Below are 22749 nucleotides of genomic sequence, written 5' to 3'. Positions count from 1 at the left end.
AGCGCTTTGTGTGCGTTTAAAGTCATTCACAGTAGCCTACATAACATGTAATTAAGTATTCTACTCTCCGTTATTCTGTCACGTTTGGTCACCGTGGTTATACATTCTATTTTAAGTCTTAATCTCTGAATTTCGAGTGTCGATGGAATGTCACTTATTTGAACCCCCGTGAAAAGTAGACTAAACTACAATTTTCTCCCCAACCAAAATCTTACATGGAAACTGGATCGGGATCTTTTTTTCTCAAAACGTGATGGACAGATTGCGTGAAATGTAAATTAACCCAAAGGAACGCACAGGAATTTCCTGTATGGAGAACATATTTAACAACCCTTTAAGCTGTCAGGAATGCTTTGTGGTTGGCTAACTGAGGTAGAAATATGTTAATAATGCAGGCTTCTGCCATACCAAATATGGCAATATTGTTACGTCTGGAGTCTGCTTTCCATCTGGAATTGCTTAGCGCTAGAGAATAAAGGGGCATAGCGAGCCAAAAATAGAAGCCGTAAACTTTACTCAAGATTTCAAACGTTTTCAAACGCACACTTCTTACTCCGCAACACAGGTAGCCCACCTATTCTACAATGACATGAAGACAAAACAGACAGTGGAAGAAAAAAAAAACAAATAGTTTTGCCATCTCCTTCCATCTTGCCGTTAGTCAGTCAGACTGTAGAAATTCTGAAGAAGAAATCCTTTTCAGGATGCAGACTACTCAACGTATGACAAACAGCCTAACTTTAGAGGCGGGCATGTGGTCGGCTACCTCAAAGCAGACGCCAATTGTCTTTAATAACTCACTGACGCAATGAATGACATGTGTTCACTGACATGTGTCGCTATGTTTACATGAAATAAAACGGTTAGCCTACTTATTTATGGTATTTAGTGTACGCTACTATACACAAGTATGTAGTATTTCATTTAAGACTAATGTCAACACACACCGTATAATTGCAGTATATAACTAACCGATCATTATTATTTAAAAGATAAACGTAACACATATATGTGTTATTTATAACGAAACATCTGCCTGTGTGAATAGGTCTGTAAACCTGCCCCTTGCCTATACGGTCAGTGTTGAAATATCTAAATCAAGAAAAGAAAAGGTAAGACGTGGTGAATAGGAAAGGGAGAGCAAAGAAGAAAAACGTAAGGAGAGAATGTGTTCAGAGAGAGGGGAAAATTCATTTAAGAAAAAAAGTTAGACAGGGTGGTGCTTAGCTTGGATGGAAAACGCGCCAAGAAACATTCCACGCATAGTTTTGGAACAGTTCAGCAGTAAGCCAACAACGACGTCAGCTTTCACTACAGTATAAAAGAGAGGAGGAACTCTCTTTCAGCAGACTGCAACTGCTACCACAGCCTGAGTTACTCCTCGGCTTCTGCAGAGACAAGAAAACAAACGCTGCCGCAAAGACTCTTTACTGACTTACTCAGTAACCCACAACAGCGGAGACTACAATCGTAAAGCGAGGGAATAAGCGAAGTTTTCCTCTTTTTGACTATACGCTACTACACCTGGAGACATTGCGAAGATGTTCGTATTATCTGTTGCTTTGATCCTCATTGGGACCTTCAACGTGGTAAGTTACTTATCTCATCTTTCAAATGTACAATTTTACCAGTGATCGTTCATGTTCTGTAAGAGAAACAAACATCGGTAACGTTGGATAAAACCATTAAGTTGTTGAATGGCCCTGGGCCGTGTTTTTTCCCTTTTTACTTGTAGACATTTTATGGAAAGACACTATTGACATGTGATGTGAAGTTGATATGTGTATAGGCTAAGTTGTTTGTTGGTTTAAATGCATGTCATTAAATTGTGGTCGCTTATTCGCTCAGGTCCTCTCAGCTTGTCCATCGGAATACGAGTGCCCGCTGGAGTTGCCAAAGTGCGCACCAGGAGTCAGCCTCGTCTCAGACGGCTGCGGATACTGCAAGGTCTGCGCTAGACAGCTCAACGAAGACTGCAGCAAGTCAGAACCATGCGATCACACCAAGGGACTCGAGTGCAACTTCGGGGCCAGCTTCGGGGCATCCAGAGGCATCTGCCGAGGTATGTTTCTCATTATTGCAATAAAAAGGCTGAATGAGAAGCATATGTAGGATGGGGAGGTGGGCTCTGAGGAATGTACGGTATTGAGTGGACTGTCTATAATTCTACATTAGCCTGCCTGAGTTAGAGAGAGAAAGCATACAGCAAGTTTTGAACTCTTTTAAGTGATAGAATACTAAACTTAACTTTGAAGGGAAACATGCTTTGGGAAAACAACAGGCTGAGAAGTCACATAAAGCAAAGCTTGATTTTTGAAGAGAAGCCTCGTACAAAGTATGACTGTAAACTGCTGTTGTCAACCAACAGTACTGAACCAACATTAAGTGTCTATCTTCTGTTTTTTTCTAACAGCAAAGTCTGAAGGAAGACCCTGTGAGTACAACAGCAGGATTTACCAAAATGGAGAAAGCTTTCAACCCAACTGCAAGCACCAATGCACATGCATCGATGGTGCAGTGGGCTGCATCCCACTGTGCCCACAGGAGCTGTCCCTGCCCAACCTGGGATGTGCCAACCCCAGGCTGGTGAAGGTGCCAGGTCAATGCTGTGAAGAGTGGGTCTGCGATGATGACAAAGAGATGAATCCAGTGGACAAGCTCTTTGGCAAAGATACCACGACAGATGAGTCCGAGAGTGACCTCACCAACAGGAATGAACTCATCACCATCTTCAAGGGTGGACTCAAATCCCTTCCTGGTAAGTAGTCTATTTAGCGTTAGGACCTAACTGTAAGGCCAAATGGGGTTTCTTAATGAACTACTTGTCAACCTGTGAGTATGTGATAACTAAATAGGTTCTCTACTTTCAATTACAGCATTCAGCCCACCTGCTGAGACACACCTGTTTGAAACCCAGAAGTGCATCACCCAGACCACAGCTTGGTCGCAGTGCTCCAAGACCTGCGGGACTGGCATCTCAACCAGAGTGACCAATGACAACAGTGAATGCAAGTTGGTCAAGGAGAGCCGCATTTGCGAAGTTCGCCCATGTACCCAGTCTCCTTACTCCAGTCTTAAGGTAAAGATGAATTCTCAATGGAAAATGCAATGCAAAATGTTCTAGCTCATACAAATCAAAATTTTGGTCACTGGATTGTTTTGACTAACGTTGCCTCTGTCCATTGTTTTCTTTTAACAGAAAGGGAAAAAGTGCAACAGAACAAAGAAGTCCACCCAAGCAGTGAAGTTCACCTACGCTGGCTGCTCCAGCCTCAAGAAGTACCGGCCCAAGTATTGCGGATCCTGCGTGGATGGCCGTTGCTGCAGCCCACAGCAGACCCGCACCATCCGGGTCAAGTTCCGCTGCGAGGATGGCGAGACCTTCAACAAGAACGTCATGATGATCGAGACCTGCAAATGCACCTTCAACTGTCCCCATTCAAACGAGGCATCCTACCCTTTCTACAGACTCTTCAATGACATCCACAAGTTCAGAGACTAAGTTTCTTAAAGGAAATCCCCTCACTAGAGATAAGAAGAAAACAAAAGAGAATCAAAACAAGAACATGAACTAGCAATGCATCTGCAGAGATGCCATAAAAGCCAGTGACAGTTCGACATAAAGCCAATTATCTGACCATCAATCATCTACCATCTCCTGTTGTAATTGAATTTCCATGGAACTATAGACTTGCTTCATGAGGACTTTGAAGAAGTGCACTGTTTGCTGCAATTGAGTCAGCGTTTGATAGCTTTCAACTTTGAAAGACTTGCTTCATTTATGGGAGCATTATTTAGTAGCTTCGTTATGGAGCAACTTGTAATTAACGGAAACATGTACAATGTAGTTGTCGATATCAATTTGCTGTGTATATTTTGATTCATAAATATGAGATACGACCCAACCTGTAGACTTGTGTGTGTATATATATGCGTTCATATATATATGCACATATGTAACTACAATTTGTAAATTGTAAGTTTTATCCCAGAAACTGTCACCACTGTGTGCTTGTTTAACAAGTCTGTGGGAACATTCCTTCCAAGTGTGAACCATCATGTTCGCATTGTACGGCAGCTATTGAATTCCAACTCCATTAGTACATCGAGACGAAATGAGACATGTTAAAGATTGAATGAATGTTTTATTATTGTTAATATTATTTATCTAAAATGTAGCTACTTTATTTGAATATTGTCATACTGGAATAAATTGTAAAATGATCTAATTTTATATGTAACAAATAAAAAATGATTTATTTATGAAAATGCCATTTCTCTTTGTTGTCTTTCTGCCACATGGACTCTCAGAATTAATTCAGAGCAAAATGGGTTCAAACACAACAAAATAACTACCATGAAGATATACCTCAACAACACATGTTTACTCTATATGACGAACATTCAATGCCAAAATAAACACCGAATCTTAAATAATGTAGATCAACATAGCTCGTCTTCTTCGGGGAATGAAGGAAACAGAATGGGAGCAGTTGGAATGGGAGGCCAGGATAGGTCAGTCATATTATATAACAGCAGTTGCTGAGTGCTTCCGGAAAAGAGAGGGTTTTTGTGGAATGGAATGCCATTGTGGACTCTCAAAGGGTGGCTAACGCTGTGCACCAGCCTAAGCCACATACTCAACTAATTCTATTAACAAAATGATCAAAAGCTCAACAATGACAATCAGCCTTGGAGCTATGCCAAGAATCTTGAGTGCTTTTCCAAATGGTACTGGCAGGCTTACTAAAAGAACTGTTTCTACCGAGTGCCATTTTTTCCCCCTCTTCTTCTTCCAGTCATTGTAGCCTCTTGGGCTTTGAGGAGCTTGTTCACAGGCCGAAAGTAAGGCTAGGGTAACTCATGAGGGTAACTCATGAGGAGAATAAATTCATTCTTGGAATGTGAAGTGATGTGCCCCCATAACTCACATATGCTTCCTCGTAAGCAATGCTTAATGTAATTGATTGCATGGTGTATGTGTGTGTGTGTGTGTGTGTGTGTGTGTGTGTCTGTGTGAGAGAGAGAGAGATAGAGAGAGAGCGCGAGAGAGTGAGACTGAGGAGCAAATGGGTATTTGGACCACAATGAGGGTGTGGTCTTGGATCAAAGATTCCTCTTCTTCCAAGAAATCCTACGGCCCATCCTCCACTGGACTGCCCATTCCCTGCTCCCTGGAGCACAGTCCACATCCCCTCCTCTTGGGGGGAAAGTGATATATATGCAGAAAGGTTTTGATCCAGGTGAAAAGGAATGGCTCAGGAATGCCGTAGTGGCTCGAAAAGCAGACATCCTGATGGTCGGCAGATGTTGGAAAATATTTCAGAGCAACATGTTCACTTTGGTTGGAGTTCCCTCTAAAAATACACAATGCCGGTGCTCTCCACCACGTAGGAGTCAAGCTGCACCACACCATAACAGCATAACAGAAAAACAACACCGCCAGAACTGAGGCCTCAGCATTGCCATACATACTAAACATGCATCATGCAGAATACTGCAAAGTCGATGGAGACATTATATGATGCTGATATGCCAGGATGGGCAGGAAGCCCACTCTTCTGTGCAAAGTCAATCTCTGCAAGCATGGCAGCGGAGTAGTATAGTCACGGCTCATCATGCGTGGTTTGGTTTCTTCCCCCCATCCAACACAAACAAGCTGATCAGGGATCAGTCACAGACCACATTATTGCATTAGAAAGCAGCGTGTTGACAAAGACATTAACATTCAGGCTTTGTTAAAAGATACGTAATGCTGGGTACCTAGAACATAAGTGGCCATTACAGCATGCTGGAAACGGTCTGTGGACTGATGTCAGTTCTTTAACGGCCCCCAAGCCCAGAACACCAGGTTAATACCAAGTGTTATTGGGAACCCAACAGAAGAGGGAGGAGGGCCTTTTTTCTTTCTTTCTTTCTTTCTCTCTCTCTCTCTCTCTCTCTCTCTCTTACTCTCTCTTACTCTTGCTCTCTTACCCTCTCTCTCTCTCTCTCTCTCTCTGTTTCCCCCCAACAGCCATTAAGTGCATTGGTAAAGTAGGATGAGAACTACTTCAAGTAAGTGAGCCACCTGGTGGACTAAGAGACACCTGCAGGCTACAGACTGGGGTCGGGACGGCTGAAATTAGCCCCGGTGCAGCGTAGTCGAGATTGAGCTGTTACACAACAGTCTTAATGACTTGCCAAGTTTATTAGCGATATAAATGGCTTCCTCTGTTTCATCTTCTCCGGGGGGGCCCGATAATATCGTCTCTCCCCTCCATCCAGATGGAACAGCAAGCTCGTTTAATGAGAGCTGTGAAATGAAAATGAATGAGACAGCAAAGAGAAAGAGAAGAAAAAAAAGGGAGGGAGGGAGAGAAAAAGACGGGAAGGGGGGGAAAAAATGGGAACATTTTTAACTGTTCCCTCTGTTGGTGCCTGGAAGGCCCCAGGAAGGGTGTTTTGTAATCTTAAGACCCAGTAAAGCCATTGTGATGTCTGTGGTGCAGGGGAAGCCAGTGAGGAGGACACAGACGAGACAGAGATAGCATCTCCCCCTGTGTTTATACCAGAGCTTTCATTCAGGGCCTGTTTCATAATGCCATGGGAACAGACACAGAGCCATTTCCCCTTCAGACAACTCCACAGTGCATTCCACTCATACAAACAGGGCAACTCTTCATGACGTTTCGTAATGGTAAAAGTGAGCGCCTAAATTTGCTGCATTGCATGAGTTGTGCTTGTTTGGTGTCTTTCTTTCCTTCTTTCTTACTAAATGTGCGAACAAAAACAGAAGGAAACAGCTTGGACCTTTAAAAAAAAAAAAAAGCAAGAAAAAAAAGCTGGCAGCCAGAGGACCACTACATATTCATTTGTACATCTCGAGTCCTACGGGTCCTGATTCTTGCGTCAAACTCATCACTCTTGAATGAAAGAGGTCTCTGTTACAGAGGGGTGTGTATTAAACATCACCTTCATCCAACACTTAAATGCACTCATGCACACATTCACACTCTCCCTCCGTCTCCAACTCACTCACTCACTCACTGAGTGCAATGAGGCGTGAGGGCGTAGGTGGGATGCGACATGGAAGGCCCTTTCGCTGAGTCCAACCAGGGCTAGGGTGTGGGGCTTCCTAAGTCGCAAGGCCCTGGGTAGCAGAAGTCAATTAGCGAGGCAGAGCGCTAAAACATAACGTCACCACTGTCCAGGCGCACAGCTTGGAGATATAAGCAATGACGCAACCCTCGCAGAAAACATCCCTCGTCTCCCACTTCAGTCCCTTACATAAGAATAATTGATGAGACTGGCTTTAGGAAAATTAGACTGTGTTCGCTCGGAGGCCTCCAGGCCGCTTGGCCTCTCCCACTGGGGGAAAGGGAGGGCTGGATTGTGTTTATTTGCTCAAACAAGCAGCACATTGATGGGAGTGGGAGCGCTTGCTGTGAGCCTATGGACAGGCACCAAGAAGGCACCGAAGCCAGCGGCTTCTCCAGTTTGAGAGGGAACAATGGTCTCGAAACGCCATTTCAGTCGGTGATGAGTGTCATCCAACGCGCCCGACACTACGTACGGATTGGACGAGCACGGGCCGTGACTGGCTTGGTTAACGCCTCGCGTCATCAAAGACATCTGGGGGTCACTGATCCTTCAAAGGGCGGCAGAAAACACAGACCAATCTGACGTCACAGAGATCAAAGGGACGCAACCCTGTCCAACACCTTCCCTCGCGAATGAGATCTGCACAAATGTAAAGAAGAGCCAAGCTCAGTGATCTCTAAAAGTTCTACACTCTGTGCTGAGGGTGACTCATTATTCACAGAAGTACCTATCATTTACAGAGAGTTTAGCATGGGAGATGGTCAGATGGAACAAGATGCTTATGGCGTCATGGGGACGTAGCTGGCCTGGACTTTCTCTTCATTGCACTTGTACATCCGACAAGACCAGTGCACATAAACTGCATATCAATAGCACATGCACCACAGACGCACACAGACGCACACAGACGCACACAGACACACAGACACACAGACACACACACACACACACACACACACAAAGAGTCCTGTTTCTTTTCCATGAGCAGCCAGCACACACTCCTCCAGTGGCAGCTGTTTCCGGGCTCAAGCCCTCTAGGCCACTTCAGGAAGAAGGCTGCAGCAATTCAACTTCCGTGGACTGTGTGCACAGTCATCCTTCAAGATTACACCGCCGCATGACCTACAGTATCTGGCTTTTCAGTCTAAAAATAACACACACAATTTTTTTTTTACTGAATTTAAAAGTAAAAAAAAAAAACACCCACACACGCACAACAAAGCTCATTAAAACTAGACATAATTGGAGTATAAGATGTAAGCAATATGATTTTCATCCTTTTTTCATGCAACATGCAATCATTCTAAGAGACTGGCACACACACACACACACACACACACACACACACACACACACACACACACACACACACACACACACACACAGAGAGGGGAGGACTGACCACATTGGAAATGGAGCATGGCCTCCATGTTGGCTGTGGCCCATGAACACAAGACCTGGAGAACACGCACAACAAAGCCAAGCCTCTCCCGGGAGGGAAAAATGTCTGTGTGTGTCTCTGCACCTGTTGCTGCAGATGCTTCTTCTGCGTTTATACATTCACATTCCTCACACTCCTTGCATTTGGTCCCCAAGCTCAGGCCATAAAGGGCCCGATTACGCACGCAACTCCGTGTTACAAAAAAACCCCAACAGACTTCGACGCTAATGAGTTACGAACATGTTCCGAAATATCAGGAACCGTTTAGCTAAACTGAGTTCATTGGGACATTTTAATGCTGAGTGAGATTAACAATGGGCCCGGATTTATTGCGGAACTATTTCCCGAAAAACAGAGAAAATCCTGCTTTTATATCTGCTTCAGGAATCAGTTCTAATAAAAAAGAGAATTTAGAAAATGCTGTTACTAAAAGGAAACATGCACACAAGCATTTGAGGAAAATGAGAGGAGCACTTTGTGTGAAGAGCCCTTCATGTCTAGTAAGTAATAAGTATTCAAAAGAATGAACCACTGCCATGCCATGGCACAGTGTTAATTACTTTGTACAGGCTTTCCCAGTGTTCTATTACACAACAGGAGCATACTGCATCCAATTAAACGCATAGAAACACAAGGCCATGGGGACACAACTATGAAACTGAGTTGCACTGAAATATGGACAAAAGGTGATAAAAGGGAATGTATCTGGTTTGTTTCAAGTTGGTTTGTCTGAAAACAGTGTGAGTACAATCACAGATGGGGGGGTTCTGATAAAACAGCCCTAAACTACTGTAATGAAGTGTAAACAACCTTGAGAGTGCAAGACTCCTTCCCCAAAAACTAAAGCTCTGCTGGATGCATGCAAGAGTTCAGTTGAAATATGTCTCGATGAACGATACCACTGAAAATAAAGACACTTGCACGAGGTAGCTCATCCTCCCTACCATAACACTGACAACGCGATCATCCTCAGAGAAGGTGCCGACTCAGCCACAACTCCTCTCTCCCATAACAAATGCCTCAGTTTCCCACTAAGCCATGCCAACCCCCAGCCATGTGGGACAAAGCACCGTCTCTCGACAAGGACAGAGACAGGGAGAGAGAGACAGAGAGAGAATGGTGGGAGGGGGGGAGGCATGTACGTTTGTACAGCACCTTATTTTTATAGCTTTGTTTCCTGTCTGCCATGGCCCTTACCAGTGTGGAGACAGTAAACAGCCCTGGGGTGCTGTGAGCATCCTGCAGGGAGGCCTTGGCAGTGCGCTCTAGCACACAAACACGGGTAACTTGGGCTGTTTCACAGAGCAGCAGACACTTCTGCAGGCTTGCTACTGATAGAAAGCAAACTTCTGTGAAAGGCTACGTCTGGAGGCAGAGGAGAATAAATAAAGACCACAGCGGTTAAGAGGGGTTATTTGTGAGGGGAAATAAATACATTGCATAAGAGCTTGTGGAAGGGCAGCAATGTTCCAACATAGCATTTACGTTTCTTACGCAATGTAATTCAACTCAGAGTTGGCCCATGCAGCCACTTGATTGATGTATTTTCTGCAGAAACTGCCAGCCCATTTGAACCTTTCTGTTTTTGGAGTGAGGCCTTGGAAACGCAATACATAACCTTCAGAATTTGACTTCAGGAATGAGTACGAGGCAGACGAAGTGAGGCAGAAGAAGTACAACTGATTTGGGAAAGGGGCGAAGAAAATGGATTAAATGTACAGAGAGAAGGGGGGATGGTGGGTGGGATGGGGTGTACGAGGGGGGTGGGGGGGGGTAATGGGTGGGTGAGGGGGCGCCATGGGAGTGGGAGGCCTGTGGGGGATGTGAGGTCACCTGCTCCCCACCGCGTGAGGCTGGAAAAATACGTCACCGGAGCTCAGACATCAAAGCCATGGCAACAGCGGGTCCGCGAGGGTTAAAACAACAGCGCGAGCGCACACACACAACGGAGGTGTCAGCGGCGCGGCAGAGGCCCATGGAGACTCCCCCGGCTTTATTACAGCGCTGGCTGGCGTTTACGCAACAGAGAACACAGCCATTACACCTTCACAGAGAATTACTCTCTGGGGCGAAACGCTGACTTTATGCACTGTAATGTGTTCAATTCTCCCAGGTGTAGCTGCATATGGTAGGTTTATGTTATGTTTATGACAGAGGCCCTGATTGAATGGTAACATATGCAGTACAGACACAGTTCAACACTGCAGGGGGAATAAAGCATCAAACATTTAGTTATGATTCAAACTTCTCTCGGTCAGCGGGAAATGGCTTTAACACAACATGGCAAACGTTCACTTGGAAAGTCCAGGTCAATTGTAGTTCAAGTCAGAACAAATTAAAGAATTTCGATGTACAAGAACGCCAAGGGGACAATAATGATGCTTTTATTGTGAACTTATAGGTCCAGGCTCATCAGTCGATTTCACTAATTGAAAATGTCTGCAAATCATTATCCATCACATCTGTAACAAAGGAATGACTCAAACAATGGAACAAAATAAAACACATAAAATGGACAACCATGTATAAAAAAACACTTAAAATATATTAAATTGTCCAAGGAGTGGTGTCACTTGTTTTACTTTGTGCACATACAAACATCTGTTAATTAATCTAAAAGCATAATGTATGTTTTTTATTATTATTACAAATTAAGCATTGGGATTCTATTGTTGTTGTTGTTTACGAGGCAAACTCTCACAGTATGTTCCTGATGCTTAGTGGATACATCTATGATATCTTTCTCAAGTTACTGAATTGGATTACTGTATTGACGTCAGAGGAACGTCAACTGTCAGTCAGTGTCAGTGTTTTATGACCTGAAAAAGAAGTCAACCCCATTCCCACGGTCAACTGTGATCCTATCGCTCAGGCAGCTCTGTTTGCACTCATCAACTAAACATTCATATAGACCCTGTAACAAAGATATACAATCTAAATCTTTATCACAGCAAACTTCATAATGAAGACTAGCTGTTTTGCTCTCTGTCATGGTGATGAAGCTGCAATTGAAGTTTGTCACAATCCTCTCCCTCAGCTTTGTCTCACTGGCAGATATCAACTCAACTGTCATCTTCAACACAACTGTCCACTGTAGAAGTCTTTTCACTATGACTGCCTTCAACTCTAGCCCCATCACTATTCACAGCATAACCAGTCATCTGTTCACCATGATGGTCATCAGTCTTGTCTTCTTGACAAACATCTTCCTCGCTTTCCTCATCATCATCATCATCATCTTGCTCATCCAGATCAGGAATCTCCCTGCCAGCCCCATCAGCAGCGTTGCCTTCACAATCTTCATCCTCCTCCTCCTCCAACTCCTCGCCATCACTCATGAGCTCGCCCTCCTCCAGCTCATCTTCCCCGAGCGAGGTTCTCTTCACCCTTTTGTTCAGGGGTTTGGCTGGAACAGTGGCACACCTCTGGCGGGTGTCCACCTTAGGAAGCCCTGTCGCTGGACCAGCTTCAGGCCCAGCAGAGGCTCCTGATGGGGCTCTCCCTGTTGAGGTGGTGTTGCGGCCAGGTGCCCATATTTCGCCTGGAGAAAACAGTAAGGAGAACAATGTTAGAATTTGGGGCAGAATTAGGAGGGAAGGCCGGGGGAGAACGAGGTTAGGACTGAGAGTAGGAAAGGGGGTCAGGTCTGAGAGTGGGGAAGGGGGTCAGGACTGAGGGTGGGGAAGGGGGTCAGGACTGAGGGTGGGGAAGGGGGTCAGGACTGAGAGTGGGGAAGGGGGTCAGGACTGAGGGTGGGGAAGGGGGTCAGGACTGAGGGTGGGGAAGGCTTGCAGCAGTCATCTCGTTCTGCTTGGGCTCCACTCATCAGGCCTTTACTCACTCGCACAATGAGGGCAGCACATGTGCGTCCTCTCTTGTTCACACAGCCTGTGAGTGAGGTCAGTGTGAAAACATGGCTCATTAACACGAGGCTGAAGCCCAGCACAGCACACACCACCTTTCCGTACAGAGCACAGAGATACCCCCAGCTCACAGAATAGCAAACAGTACCAGCATTAGAGATGTTTACGTGTGTGTGTGTGTGTGTGTGTGTGTGTGTGTGTGTGTGTGTGTGTGTGTGTGTGTGTGTGTGTGTGTGTGTGTGTGTGCGCATAGGAGACGTGTACGTGCCGTCAGTGCTATAAAATCCGGAGGAATTTAGCGTCCTTCAGTGCTCTTCGCGTATTGTGTTATTTTCTCACACACGGCCACTGGGTGACCACAAATAGCAGGCTGGGTGTATTAAATTTGCAAACGAATGGCTCTTGCAGCGAGTAAGCAGCAGCCACTGTGTGTTTTTTTATATCATTATCGAGCGCTGCAAGCTGCTCTCGCTGCCCTTTCCTTTCCTCACTAACACACAGAGCGCAGCATGTGATGACCACATTAAGACCGATAATATTTTGACAGCAAGGCCCAGGCACTCAACAGGGGGGCAAAACGGACGTCAAGCCCTTAGCTGTGTGCGTGTCTGTGTCTCACTAGCTTGACTTAACCCCCAGGAGTTCAGGACTAGATTCAGGCACTTTTGTGGTTCTGACATGCTGTGAAATTTTTGAAAATGTAAACAACTTGAAACAGTGGTTCCAAAGTCACATTTATGTGTTTGTATGCTGTGCACGTTTATGTACAACAACATGTAAGTAGTACACACGTCACTTGCGTGCTGGAATATGTGCAAAATCATATACTGAAACAGTGACAAACTGGGTTGGGAACCTGTGTTGATTTTCTTTAGTCTTGGGTATGCTATAGGTATAAAAACTCTTAAACACTCCATTCATATGAACAAATAAATGGCCATCTAACATGTATGACCCTGTGACTATAGTATCAAAAGGTATCAATGGGAGGCTTAAGCCATGCAAATGCAGAGAGGGGCTATTAACACCCCTACCCATCCTAAGTCTTTTCACAAGAGAATGTCTTTTGGAAAAGAGAAAATGACAACCATTTGCACATGTATTATATTGCCTCTGATGAATTCCATATCTACTACCATCTACTTCCAAATTGCAGGGCTTGCCTCAAACGAAAGGAAATCTACTTGGACCTGAGTAGAGTTTTGTTTACAGTGGACTTTCTCCTGTGTGGTCTATCACTTCCCTTAAAGCCACAGGTAATGATGTAGTTATTTTGAACACAACATCTAATGAAGGGGTGTCTTTACACTGTCCTACTAATGCTGAAACTGATAAACATACATACCTGAAGTTTTTCCATTAGTTACTTGTTAACAGTTATTTGTTTTTGTCTGTGTATTAATCGGAAGAAAGTCTTTAACGTTTCCACCCCCCCTGCTTTCAAAGTCAATGTGGCCGATTTCAGGGGATTAAAAAACTGGCGAGCTGTTGGCATGAACACTGTGGGTTGCTGATGAGAAGATAAAGGGCACCGTGTGGACCGGTGGTTATGCAAGTGTTACGTCGCCGCTCCGCTCCTCCGTCCCCGTGTCACTCTTCCAAATGAGCCCTCCTGCTGACTTAAATGCCTTCCATTAGTCAACATGAGAGGTGTGTGCGGAGTGTGGTGCCTCTGGGATTAACAGGCTGGGAAAGGACTCGGCCACTAATTTTAGCACTGTAGTGCCCCCATCGCTGCCATTACCCCCTTTACCTTTTCCCACTCTTCAGTGTATGTGTGTGTGTGTGTGTCAGTGAGCTCTGGGATTTTGGCCAAGAGCAGAGTACCTAGAAGGTGTAGAGGTTTTACAGAACCCAGACAAACAGGCTCTGCCACAGCACAGGATGAATGTTCCTGCACTCGTTTGCCTTCGAGCAGCAGGTATGTCATGTTTAGCGAAGGAAAGACAAACTTGCATTCAGGGAGCTTTTTTGCTATGTCCCCGCTGTGAGGCTGCGCCTGGTACACACTAGGTACTCGATGTTCCGTGACTGGATAAGTAACTCCAGGTCTGAATTGAGTGTCAACAGTGTAAAGAACAAAATAAATAAAAGATAATGCAATGCGAAATGGGCTAACTGACCAAACTGTGAGTTGTTTATAGCCGTATGGCAGCTGGTTTTCGACGTCTGTAGATTTACCTTGTCTCTGGGTGAGGTAGTCTTGGCAGTGGTCCTTCAGAGTCACATGCAGAGCAGGATACTCAATGATGGTTTTGTGCACCAAGTTGTCTTTTAAGCTTTTCTTCAGGTCTAGCTCATGATACCTGCAAGACAGAAAGGAGAAATGACAGCATTTCATAATCAAACCTGAGAAAGGCTGGTGTGTGTGTGTGTGTGTGTTTGTGTGTGAGTGTGTGTTTGAGTGTGAGTGTGTGTGTGTGTGTGTGTGTGTGTGTGTCTGTGTGTGTTGGGGGGGGGGGGGGCTGTTGACAACCCTCCCTATTCACATCATGCTTAGAGTGTTCCAGTTCAGGAATCTTGTAGTGACCTCACCAGTTACGGTTCTGTCGAGGATAGTAGTCATGCTTTGGCCCAGTAAAACATTTCAGTGTTGAACTCCATCCATCTTCAAGAATGGAAAGTAAATTAACCTGATTGAATAACATGTCCTGCAACTGTTTGATCCCGAGCTGCTGTTCCTCATACTATGTCCCCCCCCCCTCCCATTCTGCCCATGCTCTCACTTTCAGAGATTACATCAGCTAGTCCTTGCCTAATCCAGTCATGTGTTTGCAAGAGCCATAAATCACCATTTTAAAATGCGTAGCAGACTTCATGAGGATGCTTGTTTTGCTTCCTTTTTGTAACTGCTCAGAGACCATTCTGTCTGGCCCGTCACAAGTGACAACCGGGAGACATGATGCTATGCGAAAATATGCTCCATCAACCCCCTCCCTCCTCTCCTTGCCATCAGGATGGTACGTCTGCCTGGCAGAAGACCACAGAATTATCTCCTCAAAGTCTGTTTTTGTCCCAATCAGTCTGAGCGCTTAAATTCATTTAGAAGATTCTGGAAAGAGTCACCGCACTTGCATATCTCACTTCTGAGGCACTGATCCGATGAGCCACCGCAAAAACACTTCCAGGCATGGGAGAGACTCTCCACTCCATCTCTCTCACTAACACACACACACACACACACACACACACACACACACACACACACACACACACACACACACACACACACACACACACACACACACACACACACACACACACACACACACACACACACACACACACACACACACACACACACACACACACACACACACACACACACAGAACGTCTGCTCGTTGGTATCCTGCCACGATGGCATAACCTTTCGGCAGCCAAAAGGTGAGGTAAACTTCCACAAATCGTGACCCATGCACACTTTCCACATTGCCAAATGTGGGTAAGGACAGTGTCAAAGTTTGGGTGGCTAACTGGCTAGCAAGGGGCAGGAAATGAGAGTGACTGTCTTAACACAGAGCAGGTTTGAAAGAGAGAGAGAGAGACAGAGTGAGTGAGAGAGAGAGAGTGAGTGAGTGAGAGAGAGACAAAAAGAGACAGAATGAGTGTGGGAGAGACAGATAGACAGAGTGAGTGTGGGAGAGACAGAGTGAGTGAGTGAGAGACAGAGAGAGAGACAGAGTGAGTGAGTGAGAGACAGAGAGAGAGACAGAGTGAGTGAGAGACAGAGAGAGAGACAGAATGAGTGAGTGAGAGACAGAGAGAGAGACAGAATGAGTGAGAGAGACAGAGAGAGAGAGACAGAATGAGTGAGAGAGAGACAGAGAGAGAGACAGAATGAGTGAGAGAGAGACAGAATGAGTAAGAGAGAGACAGAGCACATGCCTTTCACTGTGTTTGTCTCCATTAATAAGGAGATAATGAGCATCTCAGCAGGGCACTCAGGCAGATCATACAGCACCCACTTGCTGGACCTCTCAAGCCTGTGCAACTCAGGAAACTCACAACTCTGGCAGCTGCAGACCAGCACACATCTGGTCTGTATATAGTGTTCTACTGAATGGTGAATGCAATATATGTTATCTTCCAAGATGGGAGGTTGCTGACCCACCCATCTCTCTCTTGCTGTCTATTTCATACACACTCACATACATAAACCCACATCCATGTCATACGTACTCATTATGTTTTGAGAAGTGCTATTTAGTTAGTAATGGTCACCATGATACAAAGATTTTTTCATGTGGACACTGTGATCAGGGTTTTGGGCAATGGAGAGATACACCACAGGCATGTGAATGTCTTTGGAGAAGAGTTTGGAACAAAGACAGGGTGGGAGGAAGGTTTGGAGACAGGGAGGACAGACTGTATCGCAGGTATGCACCACTGTCTTGGGAACGGAAGAGGAACATTTGCGGTGCAAGGTTTCAGTCCCCCCCCAACCATCCTCCCAGTGGAAACCAGTGATTTGAGACGACTCGATTCAGGAGATTCAATTTTTCACTTTCATCTCTCCCAAGGTTTACCAGCTGTTCCTTGGCCTTGGAGCCCAGGAGAATGAAACATCCAGAACGAAAGAGAAGGGGGGAGAGAGAGGGAGAGAGGAGCAAGGAAACGAATAAACCACGAATCAAATAAACTAGCTACAGTCCATGTGAAAGGTCCACTTGTGTTTTGGCTCACAGGTTTCCCGTAAGAGGATGTTTACTGGTTATGCAGCTATGTTTAGTACAGTGGCGGCTTTATGTTTTTGGGGACGTACATTTCTGCACACCTCTAGCTGAAGAGTCAACATGGCACTACCTCTGCGGTGGTGGCAAGCTTAGATTCGTTCCCCATTCGTTCCATTTTCGTCTGAATCGTTCTGTTTGAAGAGTTGACCCTGTGTAACCTTGCAGATAGCTTCCAGTCTGCTCTCATTTGCAGTTTCAAATGTCTCTGAACACTCCAAAAAGAACAGAGATAAGCAAAAGCCATTATCCATTCTCATTTCAACAGACGAGCAAGATCCTAGACATGTCATGAGCGCAGTTACATAATGCATCAAAGTAGAGCCTGGAATTCTCAAAGAGGTCTACATTCACTGAGAAGACCTGCATAATTTGATTTTGTCAGTGCAAGGTGAAAACATGCCAAAGATGACAGCACTCAGCTGTCGACGAACAGCTCATGTTGCTCTCAATCGAGTTGACTTGTTTGATTTGATTTGATTGAGATGAATGGGAACTGCGTGGATGGAAACGCGACAAGCCCTATAAAGAACTCTTTTAGCGCCCTGTGTCTTTCGTCTTCGGACAGGTTCATCGCGTGCCATCTCCGTACCACAGCTCTTTTGAGGCTTACGCAACCGTGCCTCGTAACGTGAGGTAATCCCGCATCGGCCGCAGGTCACGTTGGAAGTCATATTTAAGAAGAGCTCGATCCATAACAAAACACTTAAAACGCGTTTGCACAGGCTCCGTTTTGGGCCCGGATGAACTGGGATCCATTACCGTGTCAGTGCGAAGTGGCCTGGAAGACGGGCCGGTGATTAAAGCCCCGCCGCCTGAGCGGACAGGGCTGACACTCAGCCCTCAGGGAGAGGGTCTTATTACAGTTGCCTTTCATTAACCAGACTCGACATCACGCTGACGTTTCTTCTAATGCTGACTGCAGTGCTTTTGCACATGCTGTGACACCCAATCTCCACCTGTATGACCATTTAATGGAGTGAGAAAGGGAGGGAGGTAAGGAAGAGAAAGCTTCTCGGGTTCCCAGTATGTGCGTTCCACTTCCTAACAGTGGGGCTGAGTCGGAGGAGTCACATGAGGTGTGGATGGATGGATGTGCCATTAAACGGGGCGGGAGGCGTGGCACAGGCTTCTTCACACTGACTAAACCAGTTGACAGCTTAAACTGTCAGGCTGCCAACGCACACCCAGCTAAACTGACATTGTGCTTTTAGTTACCTTTCACTGGACATCTTTAACAGCCCAAGACTTTCATTCGTATCTCAGTAGCCACAATTTCATCATCGTGGCTACAAATCACGGGCCACTGTCCAAGGCGGCTTGTCCAGAGACAATGGTTGCGTGCCAACTCTGAACTCTCACCCCTGCGGCAGCCGAGAACAGGAGGCCCGCAGTGTAAACCCAGGCGGTGCTCGAGTGCACCCATTTTAAAAAGCTGGCTGATGGCTCTCGGGCCCGCTGACAACATCTGGGCCCATTGTCATCCGTCCTGCCCCCACGCGCCACACCGCGCCTGGAATCCCCCTCGGCAGACAGACAGGGGTATTGAGTAGGCTGTAATCCAGGGCTTTAATGTGCTCTCCCCCCTTTTGACAAGCAGATCCACAGACAGCTGCTTACATAAACCTTGCAACACCAGAGATGCACAACTCTGTAGATTGAGTTAAGCTGGGAAAGGCTGGGGGGGGGGGGGGGGGGGGTTGGTATTTCAGTGATAGCGGAGGGATGTTCGAGCAAAGGTTACATGTGAACGTCTTGTACCCTTTTTGGAGTAGAGAGGCAATGAGGCTGAAGGTGGTGGGGGTGAGCGGGGCAGAGGAATGCTGAGGGGAGGGCAAGTACATGAGCAGAGGGTATTAATGGGGGGATAATGCTTAGACTGTGCCTGACTGAGACAAATGGAGCCAGTGAGAGAGAGAGAGAGAGGGGTGGAATAGGAGGAAGGTGTCATGCACACCTGTGGCCTTCTGTTCCAACCACTTCCCATATCTTGAACTCTCCTCTGCTCCCTAACGTCTCCTCAAAGGTGGGGCAATCTTGATGATCGCTTCCATTCTGCCCTACATCCACACAATCCTTGGCTGGTGGAGAGAAAAAAAATCCCAGGCCTGCTCTCGCTACGTAACTCAAAAGGAATTTACGAGGAGCGATGTCGTATTCATGAAGCAATTATGTCGATTTCATACAAGCGAGATAAATCAGTCAGGATTGGATGGGCGCGGGCAACACGCAGGGATGACGCAGATGCCTTTGTACTGCCAGGAGCCTCGGAGTGGATTTCAGAGGTGAAGACCTGACGGTGGCACCAACCAATAGGGCAAAATAACTAAAACATCCAATGCACCTCATTTGCGACTGCTTGCATGAGCCCATTTGCTTGATCAGTTGGGATCGACTTCCTCAGACAATACTGGCAACAAAACAGAAGGATTCATGGCATAAAAATGTTACAATTCCATGCTCTCTTACATTTCCCATGTTCTTGAATGAGAATTTTCACATAAAATGAACTAAGCCTTACTTTGGCGAGTTAGGTCTGTTCTCCTCCGCCTTCATGAAGACTCTCAGATGGTCCTCTGGGGTGTGAGCGTAGATCTTTAACCTGCAAGATAGGAAAAAAATACGCTTTTTTTATATATTTAAATATGCACATTCACATCCAGTGTTATTAATACTTCATTATAAAGCCACTGACAATACACAGTGAAGGGAAAAAAATGATTTTATCAGATAACTCTTTAAAAGCGCAGAAAAAAGAAAAGAAAATGAATGAACACTACGCTGTGTAGTGATAGTCTGAGGCCACTTTCTGAGACCACCCAAAGACGATGAAACAATGACTTATTTACTTAACACTGATGGGGGAATGGGGGAAAAAGTTCGCTTTATTTTGATAAAGGATGTTGAAAAACACACAACATGACCAAGTGCTCTCTACTAGACCCTTTAGCAACGCCCCCCTTGCAGTTCTTTAAACACACGAGCAACGACTCCTGTCCAGTAAACCCCACCACTTGAAGCTAGACTAAGCAAAGACACCTTATTACATGACTGAGTTGGTGAGTCATTGGAGAAAAGGCTGACCGTTAAAGTGTGTTCGAGAGTGTGGTTGCATGACCGAAGGGGGGGTAAAAAGAAGTGAAAAGAGTTCTGTCTGAGTGTGTGAACTGGTATATTCTGTTCCCGGCTGTATCAATACAATTGTGAAAATAGCAAACCGATTTCAATTCATGTTGGATCTGTTCATCTTGAAGGACAAGGTACTAAATAGTCGGCAAACAGGTGTATGCCTGTGTGTAAGTATTACTGAAAAGGTCATGGGCCTGTAACTTGCTGCATTACTTAAATTCTGTTTAATTCTGACTCTGAGCCACAAGGCCAACAAGGAACAGCCTGGTAGAGACTCTAATCGTCTAATGCCAGCTTGTGCATTTCTATTGCACATGCCTGCTTCGCTCAGTCAACTGGATCCGTTTACATGGCTTTATGGGAAACATCGTCACGCCGGGAGTGTAAAAGCGCCCATTCCATTGCTCGTTGGTCACGGTGCTGCACCGCCACCGAACAGGCTGCACGTCACCACAACCGCACTTACCGAAGCCGGCAGGCGTTGGGGCTCACCACTGCCAAACGGTGACACGATGCCGCATTACTTCCTAATGATTCAATCGAGAACGGAAGAGGCCGTGGCGAAATGGGGCGCACGACTGAGAGATGTCAGGAGGAGACACTGCTATGTAAAGAAACATGAATAAGAAGCCTGAGGCTGGGAGGAAAAAGGGACAAATGATGATTCATGTTCTTGACATGCCTGTGCGCCCAGTTTATCGCCTTCGTCGATTGCTACATCCGCTTTAGACGTGTGCGGACGGGCGCAAGGGTTTTGTTTGGCGTGACTCATTGTTTGACCAGAGCAGCGATCCACAGACGAGTGAAAGTCTGTAAGACTAACCGCACTTCTTGCTTCTCCAAATGCACTTTCCAGCCCTGGCTTACAGAGCTGCGGGGACGATGTATGGCAGGAAGGTGAAAGAAACCCCTTGTCTGTAAGCCAACACCTTATTAAAATATGGCTCCCCCCGTGTTACGCAACTTGTAAAATAATAGTAAGCGATAGTTTGGACTGGAGCTTGGTGTACAGCCTAATGAATTCACCATGGACAGTCCTTTCACCTTAGAGCTATATTTGAAACCCGATTTGTGCATTCCTGCCCTATCCAACAATTTGTGTCAAATTTGATTTAGGGCCTCGTCTGGGAAATACTCAAGTCTAGCAGACCAAAATTTGATTAGGGGGACTAAATTGCAGTAGGGGGACCATGGCAACAGTTTCGTCTGTGACTCAAACAGACGCCTGACGAGGCTCGTCTGTAAACTGGGTCAATTTAAAGCATCAGAGCCAATGAGAGAACATGGCTGTTGCGTGTGGTTAAGCATCAACCGTATTGCAAAGTTGACAGATACTTCTGGCTGAGACACAAAAGCTTTAATGAACCCTTGGATACATCTTGAAGGCAGAGGATTTTAGCCATATCTGGGCTCAGCGGAATGCCTAGAGGGTCTTCCGGACTTTTCCGACGGCTTTCATGCTAAGGACACAGGGGAGACATGAGCTACATTGCAGTTCATGTCAAAAGGTCTGACGCCACTTTCATCTTCATCTCAGTCGGGAACCGCGACTCTCAGAACCGGAATGAGCTCAGAATGTTCCACACCCTCTCTTCAATGGTCCACTTGGAAAAAGAACCAGAACCAAACAGTATGACCTGCATCAGAATATATTCCCCGACTGCAATGGTGTCACAATTCTGGATGAAACAACACTCAAATAAATTTCCCAAAGTGGGTCACCCAAGAGTGGAGAAAGAATGGCTGCTGATTCTTAAGGATCATTATCACACTGTTAGTCTTTTACAACTCTTCTTTAAAATGGCGATGGAGCAAAACTGCAGGGCATTCTAGTGTCTACATTCACGCCTTCCAACGAATCGCTGCTTTGGATTTGGAGATATTAACGATGTCTGGATATTCTGGTCTCATAAAAAGTAAAAAATAATGTGTGAAACTCTCCAGTGAACCAGACTGCGTGTTACGTGTGCTTAGATAGGGCGAAGCCAGTTTTATGTCTGTGAGGTTTTGCTGGAGGTCACAGATAATAGCTCTCCACTGAAGGTCACACATGGCCCGTTTTCCAACCTAATTTGAATGGTGCTGATTGAGAATAAACAACATGTTAATGTCATGATCGCTTTTAACTTTGGAACAGTCAGGTACCCCCCCCCCCCCACACACACACACACACACACACATACACTTTACAGGCATAGTCTGCCCTAATTTAACCCAGAGATGCACCACCACCCTGTAGCAATGACCTCTTAGCTTAGTTATATTTCCTAGAGTCAATGGTGAAATCGCTTTCGTCACTCTTCTGTCAGCCTGCTGAGCTGGGATATGTTTTTCTGCAAGCATCCTTTCTTCAGAGACCGCTAATAGTCTGGAGGAGCACATCACTGTTGTAGCCATCTGGACAACCAAACCTTACTACGGTTCACTTATTGCTCCATCTGTCCCTGAGCAATATATTTGTCTGTCTGTCTTTCAAGAAACCCTGGTGTACACCAGCTTGCC

General features: G+C 45.7%; 2 protein-coding genes across 2 annotated transcripts in view; one reads left to right on the top strand and one right to left on the bottom strand.

Moving 5' to 3' along the window:
• Positions 1-1372: 1372 nt before the first annotated feature.
• On the top strand, positions 1373-4259 carry ccn1 (cellular communication network factor 1). Its single transcript, XM_080860798.1, has 5 exons — positions 1373-1589; positions 1849-2062; positions 2414-2758; positions 2877-3079; positions 3200-4259. Exons 1-5 carry the CDS (start codon positions 1542-1544, stop codon positions 3500-3502), a joined length of 1113 nt encoding a protein of 370 aa, XP_080716924.1. The 5' UTR covers positions 1373-1541; the 3' UTR covers positions 3503-4259.
• A 6833-nt stretch (positions 4260-11092) lies between these two features.
• The window catches only part of znhit6 (zinc finger HIT-type containing 6), a 29820-nt gene continuing 18163 nt past the window's right edge, over positions 11093-22749 (bottom strand). Inside the window, exons 8-10 of the mRNA XM_080831882.1 lie at positions 19640-19720; positions 14569-14693; positions 11093-12065 (exon numbers count right to left, since the gene is read on the bottom strand). Coding sequence (XP_080688008.1) covers positions 11587-12065; positions 14569-14693; positions 19640-19720 — 685 coding nt within the window. The 3' untranslated portion in view covers positions 11093-11586. The remainder of the gene's footprint in view (positions 12066-14568; positions 14694-19639; positions 19721-22749) is intronic.

The sequence above is a fragment of the Sprattus sprattus genome (genome assembly GCF_963457725.1).
Source record: "Sprattus sprattus genome assembly, chromosome: 2".
NCBI classification, from domain to species: domain Eukaryota; kingdom Metazoa; phylum Chordata; class Actinopteri; order Clupeiformes; family Clupeidae; genus Sprattus; species Sprattus sprattus.
Note: the sequence above shows the minus strand (reverse complement) of the source record. Positions and strands in the feature narration are given on the sequence as shown.